At 43.2% G+C, this 16,323-nt stretch overlaps 1 protein-coding gene across 1 annotated transcript in view; it reads right to left on the bottom strand.

Annotated features, from left to right (window-relative positions):
- The window catches only part of LOC111863932 (protein gustavus), a 106,778-nt gene extending 99,100 nt beyond the window's left edge, over positions 1-7,678 (bottom strand). The window contains exon 1 of the mRNA XM_023850761.2: positions 7,400-7,678. Within this exon, the coding sequence (XP_023706529.1) occupies positions 7,400-7,611 (212 nt within the window). The 5' untranslated portion in view covers positions 7,612-7,678. The remainder of the gene's footprint in view (positions 1-7,399) is intronic.
- Positions 7,679-16,323: the final 8,645 nt, after the last annotated feature.

The following is a 16,323-nucleotide window of genomic DNA, read 5'->3' as shown; positions in this document are numbered from 1 at the left end:
TAGAAGTGACTGGTCAGCTTCATGAGCCTGCCGTTTTACCCTCGGTAGCCACTGGATGGGTGGCTCGGTGGGCCTCAGAGCGAGCTTGCACGCTGTGGAGGAAATCAAACCCGGGCCGTCCAACCAGCAGCCCGTCGCCATACGGACTCCTTTTTCTTACAACTGGTAAAATTTTAATTGTAATCGGCGAATTAAAGAAATTTAAACTTCCGTAACTTTAAAAAGAATTGTATAGTATACTACATAAAGGTAAAAAAGTTGAAGCTGTCCCTGTGCTTAACTATTCAAGCACTCGCCATGAAGGCGTATGGGGGATGAGGATGTATAGATCCACTTTTTTTGACCTCGGCACTAGTTGGAGGTGAGTGGTCAGCTTCATGCCCCGGCCGCTTTACTACCGGGAAAAGAGCCCCCAGTACTCACTGGATAGGAGGTTAGGTGCACAGCAGAGCTGGTCTGGACGACTTGGAAAAAATGAAAATTTTTTAATATACTGGGACTCGACCTACGACCACCGTCATCGAGCCCGTAGCCAGTCGCTATACCAACTGCGCTATCCAGGCTCACATAGTATACTACATAACGCATGAAAATTCTGATTGCACAGTGTTACAAATACAAGGAAGAGCCTACGGCACTTTCGTTGAGTAGATCACAAGAGGCGCTCATTTTACTGGCATAGTGTTTTAATGCATCAATTTTCGCCAAAAAGAAAAAAACAAAGCAAGTTACATTAATGACATTCGCTGCGCCAGACATTTTAAATTGCGCCTGGGCCCCTGATGCGGACATCAAATAATGAGGGTACTAAAAGGGTAATGCTATCCCTGTAACAGGGGGCACGTGGCAGCGTATTTGGTTGAAGTACTACGCAACAAACCGGAAGGTCGAGGGTTCCAGTCCCGATGAGGTGGATTTTTTCAATTTACCTAATCTTTCAAACCGCACTGTGGCCCTGGGGTCGACTCAGCTTATAATAGAAATGAGTACCAGGAATCTTACGGCTGGGGTGTAAGGCTAACAACGTCACCGCGAACTGCGAGCCGACTGTCTAGAGAACATGAGAGCCTTGAGGTCTCACAACGTGAGGCTCACGGCCTGTTACAGGGATAGCTTTACCATTTTTACCTCTTTATCACTGTACAGGTCGTGAAGGCCCATAGGGTTGTGAGACATCGAGGCTCCCACATTTTCTCTAGGCAATCGGCTCACAGACGGCAATAAGGTTGTCAGCCTTACGCGCCGGCCCCCCCTTCCCCCGCAAGATTCCTGGTACTCATTTCTGTTAGAGGCTGAGTAGACTCCAGGGCCATAATGCGGCTGGATTAGGTAAACTGAAAATTTCCACCTCATCTGGGCTCAGGCTCCGGCTTGTAGCACAGTGCATCAACCAACTACGCTACCGTGTGCCCCGATGCACGTAATTATGCACTACTGCTTACATATTAGAGGCTCATTTTAAACCTGAACACATTTTTAGCCTAATTTCTTTATTTTGAAAAATTAAAAAAAAAAGACTTATGAGATCACCTTCCTGTCTGCGTGTTCCACCCACCAACGTCTAAAAGCCTGAACTGTGGAGCCAGAAGAGACGGTCGTTGCTAGGCAATGGCTTGGCAAACACGTTCCACCGGCAATGTATACACACGCATCAACAGAACTGCTGGACGCGGTGTTTTCTACGCGGCCCATGTAGTAACAAACACTCAACTTGTAGTAGCAGCTGGAGAGCAGAGCAACGGGGAGAAGAAAAACAGCAGAAGGACACAAAGAAGATGCTGCAAGAACAGCCTCCAAAGAAAAGGAACGGGGGAAGCACCGTTAGGCTATTCGGGACGAACAGCCTTAAGGAGGGAGCAGTGTGACATGTTGCCCAACGGAGAAGAGAAAATAGGGGAATAGTTTTTTTCTTGCAAGAATTTCTTGTGTGGCCTAGCCGTAACGCTCTAAACTTCTGTTCCGGAGCTGATGGGTTCTGACTGAGCTTTCTCCTGGTGTTTTTCAGTTCCTCTACGGAAATTTCCGGATAGTACCTCTCAATTAGGTCATGACCGCTTCCTCTAAAATCCTTATCAATTCGTCATTCGTCGAATATCCTGCGTACGTCACCGCCATAAAGTCTATATACTGATTACATCATTAAATACCGCCCTAAATGAATCAAAAACCACTAAGCAGTGCCAGTCGATCGACTTGTTTGAAAATTCCCTGCCCTCTAAAAAGACCGATAGTTCATTGCCACGTCCATGGGAGTCTACCTCTGGAACTATTCTGAACCACCTTAACTCACCTACACCGTTACAACCTAATCCTCCACCACCCATTTTAATATTATCCTCTCATCTCCATACAGACATCCAAACCAGTTTCTTCCCTTTATGTTCTATAGTAAAGCTATTATTTTCAAGCTGATTCGTTTCCTAACAACATTTGCCGGCGATTTCTATCTCGATTCTAGTCTCAAGGTCGAAACATACTAAAAAAAGCAATGCATTTGCTACATATTCCGTCGACCTCTTCGGGTGACATCCTCATACAAAGGGGAACAGTGCTGCCGCAGCTGTCGGTATGTGCGCGATCGCTCTCAGTTGTGAATGGAGCTGGAAATAGGCACGTCCTTGAGCGGGGCAGAGACAAAGGAAGCGATGAGGTTCATCGGTTACTTTCCCTAGCAACATCAACAATAGGCAGAAGCTGTGTTTGTATTTACTGGACCGCCATGAAGGTGAGTTTTAGACTGCACAGAGACATGAGGAAAACTGAATTCGTAAGAAGTCTTCTGCGTTGGTAATCGTATGCTAGGAAACCATGTTATATTAATTCCATCTTCAATTCTGTCCTGAAGATGGAGGCAATGTGTTCCTTCGAAACGTTGGCAACCACGTATCAGACTATAAGCTGTCATAATTAAAACGAATATGAGCCTTCCGTCGTGATAACCTGAACTCATTTATATATATAATTTACAGTTACTATAACGATGCTGTCAATACCTAACTGCATGGCATCCAATGACACAATAATTAATGAATTATTAATAGGGAAGGACCAGAATGGAAGCGGTCGTGGTTCCTTTCAATGTATTATTGCCTAAAAAAAACTAAGGAAAACCACGAAAAGCCTCAGTGAGAATAGTAGGCCGAAATTTAAACCGGGCGCCTTCCGAAGACAAGTAAAAAACACTACTTCCTGGGTGAGCTTCTTTCTGTCCGTCTGTCTGTCTATCTATGGCACTACAGCCTTTATGGACCTTGGCAGCCTTTTCAGTTTCTTAATCTATACACAGTCGGTAGGACTCCTTAGACGGGGGATCAGCCAGTCACAAAGCCGCTACCTACACACAGAACAACACAAACAGAATAAACGCACACAGACTTCCATGCCTCGAGTGGGATTCGAGCCCATGATCCCAATGTTCGAGCGAGGGAAGACGGTTCATGTCTTAGGACAGCCCGGCCAATGTCATCGGAGCTGAGTCAGCTCGTTTCGTCCAAACCTTATACAGATACATGCGCTGTTAAGCGGTAAATATTTACATATGTAGGAACCCCCTGTTAACTATAAACAGTCTTAATTCTTTTAATTCGCTTAGTGGGGGGTGGAGTCCAACTGGGTCCACTCGGCACGGCGGCCACTGATTGGCCTATTGTACCAACCAATGTGATTATGATGGAGAATTTGGTGGAATGAAGATGGGCAGGGGAAACCGAAGTACTCGGAGAAAACCCGCTCCAGCGCCACTTTGTGCACCACAGATCCCATTTAACCAGACCTGGGATCGAACCCGGGCCGCCTCGGTGGGAAGCCGGCGACTAACCGCTTGGGCTATGGCGCGGGCTCATAAACAGTCTTACTTATTCAATACATAATGAAAAGACGTGTAACTGTCTCAGAGTAGCTGTAACTTACTTCAGGTCCTATGTAAAATCGTTATTATACCGTGTCATGTAAAAAACATGACTAATAAGATCTAAAAGTTTGTGACGATGGTATATTGCTACAAGCATTATGTTTTTGGATATTATCCTTCGTCTTGTCTATTTTTTAAAAACCCGTCCTGTTTCTTTTCTTTTTAACACAACGTTTCGGAGACTGGATTCTGTCCCCGTCCTCAGGTAAAACCTACTCAGTTGGGTCCAATAGTTAGAGCTAGTCCCTATCTCCGGACACCTATGCCACTTTCAGAAGGAGTTCATAAACCAAGCACAAGACAAACCATGTGTGAGAAAATATTCAACTACTGAAACTTCACACATATGAAGTGCTTTTTTAAAAAACTGACAAGGCGATGGATAATGTCCAAAAACATAATACTTGTATGAATAACAGAGCCTATCTGTTTTACTTTGGATCAACAATATCTTGGAACTTAAGTTAGTACTTCATTATGTTCTGTTCAGAGACCAACTTAATGAATTTCATGGAGCAGAATCCTTTATGAGACAATAAAAGCTGTTCAGACAGCAAAAAAAAATCATTGTAGGCGGAGGTTCATTACCATGTTCACTACGGACCGTCACTGGTCTCTATCCTGAACCAAATGAATGCATTCCACACACTCCCACACCATTTAAGATCCACTCTAATATTACCCCTCATCTCTTCACGAGTTATTTTCTTCAGCTTTTTCGACCAAAATTTTGGCACGAATCAAACAGCGAATATTACACTATACAACTTCAAGCTCCACAACATATCATATAGATGTGTGTGGTTTATGCGGGTGGACCCCATATTCTTAATTCCGGCTATAGATGGCTTTACATTTGAGCCGCCTCAAACCCGGTAATAAGCCTACGGCAGCCAATGTTCACCAAAACTTTCACCAGACTTCGAAACCCTGCCATTAAGTTCGGTAACGGTTCTGATTTCCAGTAGTTCGATCGCTGATTACCTTCGGAAGTTTCGTGGTTTTAGTAGCTACTTTCAGACAACTGCTGGAATAATATCATGAAACAGACCGGTGGTCTACCCCCACAGTTTCCAATTCATCCTTCATTCACTAGTCATCTTACCATCCGGCGCTACAGGTCTTAGTTAGGACAGCAACAATAAACAAACCAAAAATTTGGGACTCGAAATCTTCCCATTGAATGCGTAGGTCATTTTACTGATTACAATGCCAGTAACAGAAAGATATCTACTCCACTATTGGCTCTATGTCTGTAAGTATCATAACGGGAGGGTGGTCAAAGCTCTTGGAATCTGTGACTAATCTTACAAATAAGAACAGATTTTCTTCCGCATTTAGTTTCATCTACCAATCAATTAATTTCCCTTCAGTCCAAGGGGCAGAGAAGACCAAAAGCATCTACATGTATAAGCTCCGTTAACAGAATTCGGGGTAAAACCGTAACATAAAAACACTGAAGTAAAGGTCTCTGAACTAGATGGCAGACTACAGAACTCACTCTCCCAGTGGAGCAGTGATTCATGAATTCTCGGGTTTATTCAGAAAATTCTCTCATTACTGTGTTCGCAAGGCTCGCAACTTGTCACTGTCCTAAGCAAGATAACTCAGATGTGCATACTACCAGATCCTATTTAATATTATCCTTCAACGGCCCTCTTAAGTGGTTTCTCCCGTTTAGGTTTTCCGGTACAAGCGTACGCATTTCTCATGTCTAGATGTCCCCATCCCATGTCCTTGATCTGATCAAGCTAGCAGTGTTTCTGAAGTGTACAAATTATGACGTTCCTTATTATGCAGAATTCTCCCACTGTCACTGTCTCTAGCTTATATGTAAATATTTTCCTAATCATCCTATGCTCAAATAGCCTCTATATGTTGAGCCCCACGTTCGGTGTGACGTTACAAAATTTTAGAACTTACAAAAGCTTCCTATGCTCAAATAGCCTCTATATGTTGAGCCCCACGTTCGGTGTGACGTTACAAAACCTTAGAACTTACAAAAGCTTCCTATGCTCAAAAGCCTCTATATTATGAGCCCCATTCGGTGTGACGTTACAAAACCTTAGAACTTACAAAAGCTTCCTATGCTCAAATAGCCTCTATATGGTGAGTCCCACGTTCGGTGTGACGTTAGAAAACCTTAGAACTTAAAAACGTAACGAGTCAAAAATAAAAATTAAAAAGACAAAGTCTCTATCTGTGTTTCTTCCTTAATGTGAGGGAGAAAATTTCACAGCCATACAAAACTAAAGGTAAAACTGTAGTTTTGGCGGACAACAGTAACAAACTACCTGCAACAGGGAAAAATTAAGAGCAGATTCAATTCCACGAATTTTTACTCTCATTCGAGTCCTTACCTTCAGTCTACCTAAAAACTGTAAAAATTGGAACACACAAAACTACAGTTTTACCTTTTGTTCTTCATGGGTGTAATCAAATAAGAAGAAATGAGGGCATACAAAACGCACGAGACATGAGAACTGCTTACACTTTGCAGGAACAACTGAAGGAAAGAAACCACTTGGACAGCCCCTGGAGAATATTAAAATGACTCTTATAAATAGAAGAGTGATAGTGTGTGGACTGGATTCAACTGGCTCAGGACAGGAACCAATAGCGGGTTGTATCAACACAGTAATGAACGTCGAGGTGGAAACTTTGAGTAACAGTGATTTCATGAATGACTCGTTCCAATATGACAGTTAGTTCATTAATATAATCTTTTTGTTCAGACTTCTATGCAGAGGTCAGACATTCAGTAGGGCCACTTTGATGATGGATCGACCTTCGGACATAACCAAAACTGACAAAATGTACTTAATCCACAGAACTTAACAATACAATTCATAAACACTTACGACAGAGTAGGATTTAGAAATGATGCGTTTCAAATTCTCATGGTTACGGGACGGAACAAAAATACTTCGCATAGATTGTTTCTAGAAGCCCATGAAGTGTCTAATGTGTTTAGCTGTGACTGTATTATTCATCTGGCTGGCCTCCACAGCTGTTTCGTTAGGGGTCTCATTGGGCAACACTGTCTCACAAGCTTTGGCAACGTCGAGATGAACAAAGGCCTCAAAGCGATTCTTGCTCTCTCTCTCTTTCACTCTCTGGATCCCTTTTTAGCTCTCCTTTTCCACTACACCTCTTCTCTCCTTCTAACCCCCACCCAAACGAATTTGAACAGAACCATGCTAGAGAAAGGACTCCACCCCAACAGCGATATGAGGGCTTTTTCGAAACACCCTTCAGAGGGCTTCCCTTCTTTTCCCGACCCAGTCCTTTTTTTTTTATTCAATGCTTCAGCAGCAAGTTTTCGGGCCAGCCGACGGTAGCGAAGGCAGACAAAGAACGTCATAACCACTGCAGCGGCGCGCTGCAGCCTTCTCCAGTGATAACGAACAGATGATTCTGACATATTACGACACCCAAAATACACAAATATCACTCACAGAACCATCTGGCACTTGTACGCGGATTTACCTGGTCTCCATGTTCGCAGTGAAGAGGTGGAGGTGTAAGAGTGTGGCGGGCGGGTAAAGAGTCCAGAAGCCAACGACATGCGGGCAGAAGCAGTAATAACACGATGCTGGGTGCCACCACCAGCGAGCTGAGGACGGTGCACAAGCCGGTGTCGGCGGTGGAGATGACGATAACTTCGGTAACCAGTACACAGTACAAGAGCCTGATGGCATGACTCGACGCACTCACACACCAGCCATCCGCCTGCCTGTTCTGGTCGACACTCTGCCCGTCCCTAACCTCACTCGGCCAGTCAGCCAGTCTTACGGCTATGCAACGTAAGCCGCCATTGGCTCTCAGGAGCCCCACAGGGAAAGTGAGAGCCAATAACAGAACGTGTAACGTTACTGCTGAACGTGTTTGAGTCGCGCGCCGATATTGCAATGACACACTCCCCTAAAGTCGACCTCCGATTGGCTGAAAGACCCCGCGTAATGATTAGAGCCAATAGTAAGTATTGATCCATTTTCCGTGCCGTTCCATGCACTCATTCTCAGAGGGAGAAACTGCATCTCACTAGGGGAGATTGTGATACGGAGTAGAAATGAATATAGACGGAATGGATGTTTAGAAGGGTGGGTTATATGAAAATTAAGTTGTGACGCGGCACAACACCAATATCCTCATACAGAAATGCATATACCGTATACATAATATCCTTCATTTCGATTCGAAATCAAAGTTATTCAGACATGTTAACATCACTGTGTCCTGGTACCGGAATCAAACACCGCTCCTAGATTACTTAGTGTAAACGCCAACAATCGGAATTAATTTCCTCTCACACATTTTTCATTACATTTTGTACAGACCAAAATAATGACGAAATTATAAAAATGTAACTCTCTTGCTTTCGGTTTCCAAACGCGGGCCTAACGGCACCCAAACATACAATACAATTTACTCCATACTTTTCCCAATATTGTGCATTCTAAATCTCTTTTAATGACACAAGCAGACTTAAATACTTATTGGGAGGGTATTCTTCGTGGAATTTACTCCATAACCTTGGTAGTATGGATGATGGCCCCGGCTCTTAATGCGATGTTCACGTAACGCAGGCCCTTGTTCCTTAAGTTTTAATGTTTTAATTCAAGCGTTATTCCTCTTTTTCGAACGTTTCTGCTACCGGAATTATCCTACTGCGATAGACAGAATGCAGCCATATCGTAAACGTAGAGCTTCTCAAATACAGCACCTCGTCATAAATTACCATTCGAAATTATTAATTATGCAATAATTTCAAATTACAGCAAAATGGACCGTTTATCGACTTAGAACGTTTGATAGCTTCGTGTTGCTACAAGTATTACGATAACTAAAATCACGTTCCATTGCGTGATTTTTGGATAACACGTGGCAAATAGTTCTATACAAAAAACATGGCACCAGTACGGAGGGAATAGTTTCAATAAACCAACAGCTGTTTGTTGTATACAAGCGACAGCGTAGAGTAAAGATGGCCGTAATGTGATAGTATACACGTGGTGTCTGAGATGCATGTATGTCTCCTCCTCTCGCAGTATATCCGGAAAACGTCATTCTCTGGGCCACAAAGAAGAATGATGTCTAAAAACGACTTCCGCGATAGCAGGGTTCCAAAGAGTGAAACGTGTCATTAGAATCTGTTCTCTTCTGTTACTACTTTTTGTTTCGCTGTTTGCAATTTTCATAGAAAAATACGTAATTACAATAGGCCTAACGTTAGAACGATTTATGCTAACCCTAACGCCTACACACTCGAAACGGTGGTACACACTGGTGGTACACACAGAGTGCATGATGTCACAAACCAGGGGACACTATCGGAATCTTTACTTAAATCTATACGAATCCTGATATTATTTCAGACAAATCATTTCATTTTTATAGTCCTCATAAAATAGCAGCAAAACATATGAAATCGTGTTAATGCAAAATTCGCCTAAGTTTAAATCATATATATCCACAATGGATTTGAAAGGCTGAGGAAGGCGACGGTCGTGAACTAACTTCATATAATATTCCGCTATCTGGAGGGGACGGGGAAAGCCAAACAAAACCTGTAAGCACAGCCAGTTTCCGGGTCGACACTTGAATCTGTGAGTTTACAAAGACCCAGGTTTTATAATCTCAATGAAAATCGCATCGATACTGAGATTCTGACGGCAGTGATGGGATGTGGCGCCGTGTAGGCAGCAGCGTTTCGTGGCAAAAAGGGAAACTCCAGTCCCTGTCGGTAACAAAACGAGAGGCACAAAGAACATGATTTCCTTCACTTTTCGTAGTACATAAGAAAAGCGCCCGACTCACACACGAGGGATTAAAAAGTTCGATTACTGACCGGTTGGTCAGCATATATGTCTATACACCAACTATAATTGTTCTGTCCTATAAACGTATGCAAGGATAGGGGTAAGGTAAAAGTTAAGATAAGGTTGCTCTTGCTATCCACGTAACAGGCCGAGAAGGCACATACGATTTGAGACGTCGAGGTTCTCAAATTTTCTCTATAGAATCGGCTCATAGATGGCGGTAAAGTTGTCAGCTTAACACGCCGGCCGCCCTTTATCACCCAGGAAGATTTCTGGTACTCATTTCTGACAGAGGCTGAGTCGACACCAGGGTCGTAATGCGGCTGGAAGGATTGGGCAAACTGAGAAAACCCCACCTCATAGGGACTCGAAAGCGCGACCTTCCGCCTTGTAGCATAGTTCCTCGACCAACTACGCTACCGCGTCCCTCAAAGTTTTCTTGTGCTTAACTAAACACTACGCCATGAAGGCGTATGGGGGAGTAATGTATAGATCCACATTTTCTTGATCTCGACACTAGTTGGAGGATAGGGGAATTATCCTGAAACACACTAAAATTTGGGCCCCCCCGTACTTCTCAATTCATATTTCGTAATCGTGACGTAGCTTCCAATTCTACGCTATATAACCTCTCCGGTTGACACATTCCTGTAGAGCGAAGAAAAGCAACGTTCAACAGCCTGGAGCCATTTAAGGGAAATGATGCTAGGTCTGTTTAAAAACACGTCTTCAACATCAGTCTTGTCTTTCATGTACGGTGACTGCCCAATATGTCCACAGGACAGACGTACAAAAGCAAATATGGACCTTATTCCTTATATATAGGAAACTACGCGGGTGTGCCGCTGCCTTGTCACGGGCAAACTCTGTAAACGAAAGTTTAAATGTCTGAAGTTATTAAGATATCCACTGTACTGGCGCTCTGTAGTCTAAAATTCAGAATAATGATGCGAGATCTGGGGTCCTCACGGCGGCGACTGTTTTCTGGGTATAACTCCGTGATTTTAGTCCACAAGCGAACTATACCGACCGAGCGACCGCCGCTTCTCGCCTCTGTTCTAGTGGTCAGAGTTCCTAGCTACAGATCCTGAGGTCCGAGCTCGATTTCCGGCGCTACCAGATTTTTTCCTAAGAAGTAGTTGGTCTGGAACAGGGTCCACTCAGCCTCGTGAGGATAATTGAGGAGCTATTTCAAGGAAATAGCGGCTCCGGTCTAGGAAACCGAAATTAACGACCGTGGGCATTCGTTGCGCTAACCACGCGACACCCTCTGTCCGCTAAAGTTGGCTCTACTTAATATGGTGGCAGTATGTTACTCCGAAATGCTGCTATCTCTATCTATCATACTACACGGCGCTGCACCCCACGAAACAGTAATCTTCCTATAATATTTAAAAATTATGTTCTTACTTGACAGACAACCTGCCGCATCTCCATTACTGAGACCAACAGATTAATGCTGTTTAGGGACTTAATCAATATTTATTGATTAGAAGGATTAGGCAGAGTGGGGCACAGATGCTTCTCTGCGGTGATGTAATGGCACTACTTAACCAATCTTGGGGCGGATTGTTGTCGTAGTTACATGATTTCTTGTCTATACAGTCACGTATCCTGGATTGGATTATCGGATTTATTAACACCTTCGTTTACAATTTCTCTTATTCACCACCAATTATACGAGTAGCGCTTTCGTTAATTTGCCCACTTCACAACTAAGACATGCTAACCGTTTCCTGGCAAAGGACTTATCACATAAACTATCATTTAAAATCATTAGGAAGTGTTCTTGCCATTTCTTGCAGCTGGAATTCCGAAGACTCGAGCCAATTCTCTTTCGACTACTGTTCTTAAATCCTACAACTACTGCCAGCTTCTGAATTCACTTCTCTTATAACCACTTTGCACGCACCAAATGGAAAACAGTCTGTATTGTTGACGAAGCCTGTTCACCACGCCGTTGCCTAGCAATGGACTATTAGTCATCATATTATTGTTTAGCGGGCTGTTGCCTAGCAATGTGTATGCGTCACACTATAAGCATGTGCTGTGAAGTAAATATAATTACTTTTGTAGTTTGAAGCAATTTTCAGGACGCAATACAAGGACGACATTTGACAGCCTACCGCAAATCTCACTCCTTAAACTTTCTAATTCTCAGCTCTTCCCTGAAATTTTCAACACGTAATACAGGAAGGTTATTTGAGAACCCCTCCTTTAACTAATTCCATGTGTGAGAATCTTGTTCAACACTAAAGATGTTCCTGATTTATGAAATATAAAGAAGGTTCATCATTATAAGCCCCCACCAATGTTTTCTAACCTGAGAAAAAAAAATCCAAGCCACATCTTCATGAAACTGCGAGTACACCATATACTTCCGACAGAAACTGTACACGTATTTCTTATCTCTCACGTGGATACTGCACGTGTGCACGTGCCATATGTCACATCACAATACCATTGGTTCACATTACCTTCCTCAGCACTTCGTTCTCACAAATCATGAATGTTCCCCTTCCCTCACATAAAAGATACCATGTTTCACACTCATACAAAACAACAGATACGACTACACTTTTATGTACGTATTTCATGCACTCTGATATGCAGAAACACATACCTGTGTTATATGGAAAGCTGCCTGAAGTAGAAATTATATTCAAATGCCCTGGATTCCAAAATAAGCAGGTTTCAGCAATTTACGTTCCTCTTAAGTGTAAATTTGCTGGTCCAGTGACTTGACTACTAACGTAATTCTAATTTGCTTACAGTTTACACATTGAACTTAAGTTCCGCGTTACTCGTGTGTTTATATTACTTCAAAGTATTATAATTGTTCTGTGATGACTTGTATTGTCCTTAATGAGTTCTTCCATTCAAATTTAATTTATTGAGAGACATATACCTGGCCAACTTTAATGAACAGCTACCACTGTGCAGTACAATGCTCAGTCTTTTAAATCCTCGCGTAATTTGAGCAAAGAGGTGCTATCTTCTCCCTCTCCATTAACCAGTTTATTTTCAATCTAAACCAATGTGATAGTAACAGAGTGCTTTGTTGGCACGATAAAATCCCTCAAGTGCGGGAAATCTTTGCAGCCAAGTTACACAAAGGTCAGAGTAAAGAATTCCAAACAGGTGTCCACCACTCGACTTGGTGGGATGCTATGTCCTTGTAGGCCAAGAGCAAGACACGAGAATTAAGTCTCAGATAGTCAGCACATGGTACCTGATATAAATAAACAAAGAGAATACATCAAAATCCTACCCGTCTGGTCTACAGAAGGCATGGCTTCATTAACATCATACTTATCACTTAAATTTTAATTCTGGGTCCATATGTTTAATAAAACAAAACATTAAATTATGTTAATGTGTCTGCCATTTACTTGAATCTAAAAATACATCCATGTTCTAGAGGGACATGAAGAAACTCGCTTTTGTAGGAAAATAATTTTTGTCTCTACTATGCTACTAGCCGAAAGGTCGCTGGATCGAGTCCCGATGAGGTGGATTTTTTCTTCAGTTTACCTAATCCTTCCAGTCGCACTATGGCCCTGGGGACGACTCAGCCTCTAACATAAATGAGTACCAAGAACATTCTTGGGGGTGAAGGGCGGCCGGCGCGTAAGGCTGACCTTACCGTTATCTATGAACCGATTGTCTAGAAAATGTGGGAACCTCAACATCCAACAACCCTATGGGCCTTCACGGCCTGTTACAGGGGTAGCCTTACTTTACTTATTTACATTTTACTTGTGCATCACTCACTGCAGTTCATGCGCTTGAAGGTTGTATAACAGCATATCAGAACTAGTCTTTGGCATTGCAAGAATAATGCATGTGCTTACCGTCCAGGTTGTTACCATAATATAACGAAAANCTATGGGCCTTCACGGCCTGTTACAGGGGTAGCCTTACTTTACTTACTTACATTTTACTTGGGCATCACTCACTGCAGTTCACGCGCTTGAAGGTTGTATAAAAGCATGTTTTGGCATTCTAAGAATAATGCATGTGCTTACCATCCAAGTTCTTACCATAATATAACGAAATCTGAATTAAATATCTGTTTGGGACTAACTCACTCACTCCACAGAACACAGTCCTTCTTGAGAGGGCAATGCAACTTGCTGAGCCACTCAATGGTTTCTCAGAATTCTACAGAACTCCATTAACTTGCTCAAAGAGCCCATCAGTGGTCCCTGTCCTGAGTCACATGAATCCAGTCCACACACTCGCCTCTTATTTCCTCGAGATCCATTTTAACATTATACTTCCGTCTATATTTAGATCATCCTAATGGTCTTTTGTCTTCAAATTTTCTAAAAAAAAAAGTTTGTAGGCACATCTATTTGATAATTATAATAATATTTAGCGATGAGTACACATTATGAAGTCTCACATTCAACAGTAGTCTCTAGCCAGCAGTTAGTTCCTCTTATGTCCAGATATTCTCCTTAGCATGCTGCTCGAAACACCCTACCTCTTGTTTCCTTTCCTTAATGTGAGAGACCAAGTTTTACACACACACAAAACAACAAATTGAATTACAGTTTAGTATATATGTCACGATTTTGTCCTGCATCCCGGTAAGACGCATGAACGTATATTTCGTTGTTTCCTTCTAGACCAATCGGTAGTGCGATGGGCTGGACGGTCGGGGTTCAATCCCAGGCAGGGCCAAGCATTTAAAGAATTTTATCTCGTTTATTCGTGAATGTAATTTTGGTTTGGTACCGTCGTCCCCCAGACTCTAAAATTTCTTACATTTATAAATACTTTATTATCTGTGGCCCCGGGTTCGATCTCGGGGTCTGGTTAAGTGGGATTTGTGGTGGACAAAGTGGCTCTGGGGCGGGTTTCCTCCGCGTACTCTGTTTCCCCTGCCAGTCTTCATTCCCCCAAATTCTCCATCATCATAATCACCCGGGGCAGGTACAATAGGCCAATCAGTGGTCGCCGTGCCGAGTGGCCCCAGTTGGACTCCACACCCCACTAAGCGAATTAAAAAAAATCTATCTATGGCTCTACAGCCCTTTATTTGACCTTGGCCGCTTTTTCAGTTTCTCGATCCTATACACAGTCGGCAGGATTCACTGGACGGGGGACGAGCCCGTCGCAAGGCCGCTACCTACACACAGAACATAAACAGAGAGTTAAGGCACACAGATATCAATGCCTTGAGTGGGATTCGAACACACGATCCCAGCGTTCTAAGACAGTTCATAGGCCGCGCCATAACTAAAGCGGTTAGTCGCTCTTTTCCCACCGCGGCGGCCCGGGTTTGATCCCGGGTCTGGTCAAGTGGGATTTGTGGTGGACAAAGTGGTGCTGGGGCAGGTTTTCTCCGAGTACTTCGGTTTCCCCTGCCAATCTTCACTCCACCAATTGCTCCACAATTACCCTCACCTATTATCTTGGANTACTTCGGTTTCCCTTGCCAATCTTCATTCCACAAATTGCTCCACATTCACCGTCACTTATCATCTTGGGCTGGTACAATAGGCCAGATGTAGCTGCAGTAAAAGGGACTTAGTCCCACCCTACTAGCAATAAAAAAAAAAAAACTTCATGCCTTAGACGGCGCGGGCACTGTGATCGGCAACTACAAGACTACATGGCGTCATTTCTCAAAGACCGGAGTTTTTAATATTCTTCGCCGCTAGAACCTCAAATCTCATAATGTTTCTGTTCTGTATTTGTTTCTAACACCAAACTCCTCACAAACTTGTAAATCTCTTAAAAACAAGTGAAGAGCGAAATTGTATCCCCGAGATCCCCTTACGTCAGACAGACACGAGCCAATAGTGACCACAGTGCGCACAAGTACAGTTACGCCGTGGAGCAGGGCAGCGGCGTCTGGTTTTGTTCACCACGCCTAACATTCTCCTTGACTTGACAACTTTTAAATCCCAGTATGTAGCAGGAGGGGAACCTTGAACGAAGAGTTACATTGTCTGTTTCACCATGACAATCGCAAGTTCTGGCGGTTAAGGTCATCAATCACACAGCCATACAACACCCTGGAACCATCGCCGCTCTACTGAACCCACGATCCTCAACTAACACCGTGGTACACGAGCCCGAAGGTTCAACACCAGAACCACGGGACGTGATCCTGAGAGCGCCCAATACATCTCTGTTCCTCACAACCAGTCTTATAAAAATCAATCTTAATGTAAATCCTGTCATTTCCCCCCTCCACCTACTCACATTCGGCCCAATCGTATTCTCCTGCATTCCATTGCCCTAACAATACTCGGCCACCTGTACGCTATTAATTACGAAGCTCCTCGCCATGTAATAACCTGAACTGTCCATTTCATATTCCTTAGATCCAAACACTTTCATGAGCAATTTGTTTCAAATATTTGTAATTAGCTACATCTACATCGAACCACCGCACAGTGTAGAACACACCGAACGTAAACACGCCCAGACACATACGCCATATTGTACGATTATATAGATACATGTCGTGGGAACAGCATACCAATATCCACACACTAGCAACCAGTACATCAAAGTAACTTGTCTCTGGGCTCTGGGTTCCATAACGGGGCTTACTATGTAGAAAGCTTCTAC

This window comes from Cryptotermes secundus, unplaced genomic scaffold (assembly GCF_002891405.2).
Source record: "Cryptotermes secundus unplaced genomic scaffold, Csec_1.0 scaffold171, whole genome shotgun sequence".
Taxonomy (NCBI): Eukaryota; Metazoa; Arthropoda; class Insecta; order Blattodea; family Kalotermitidae; genus Cryptotermes; species Cryptotermes secundus.
The sequence above is the reverse complement of the archived record's forward strand: the minus strand, read 5'-3'. Positions and strand labels throughout refer to the sequence as shown.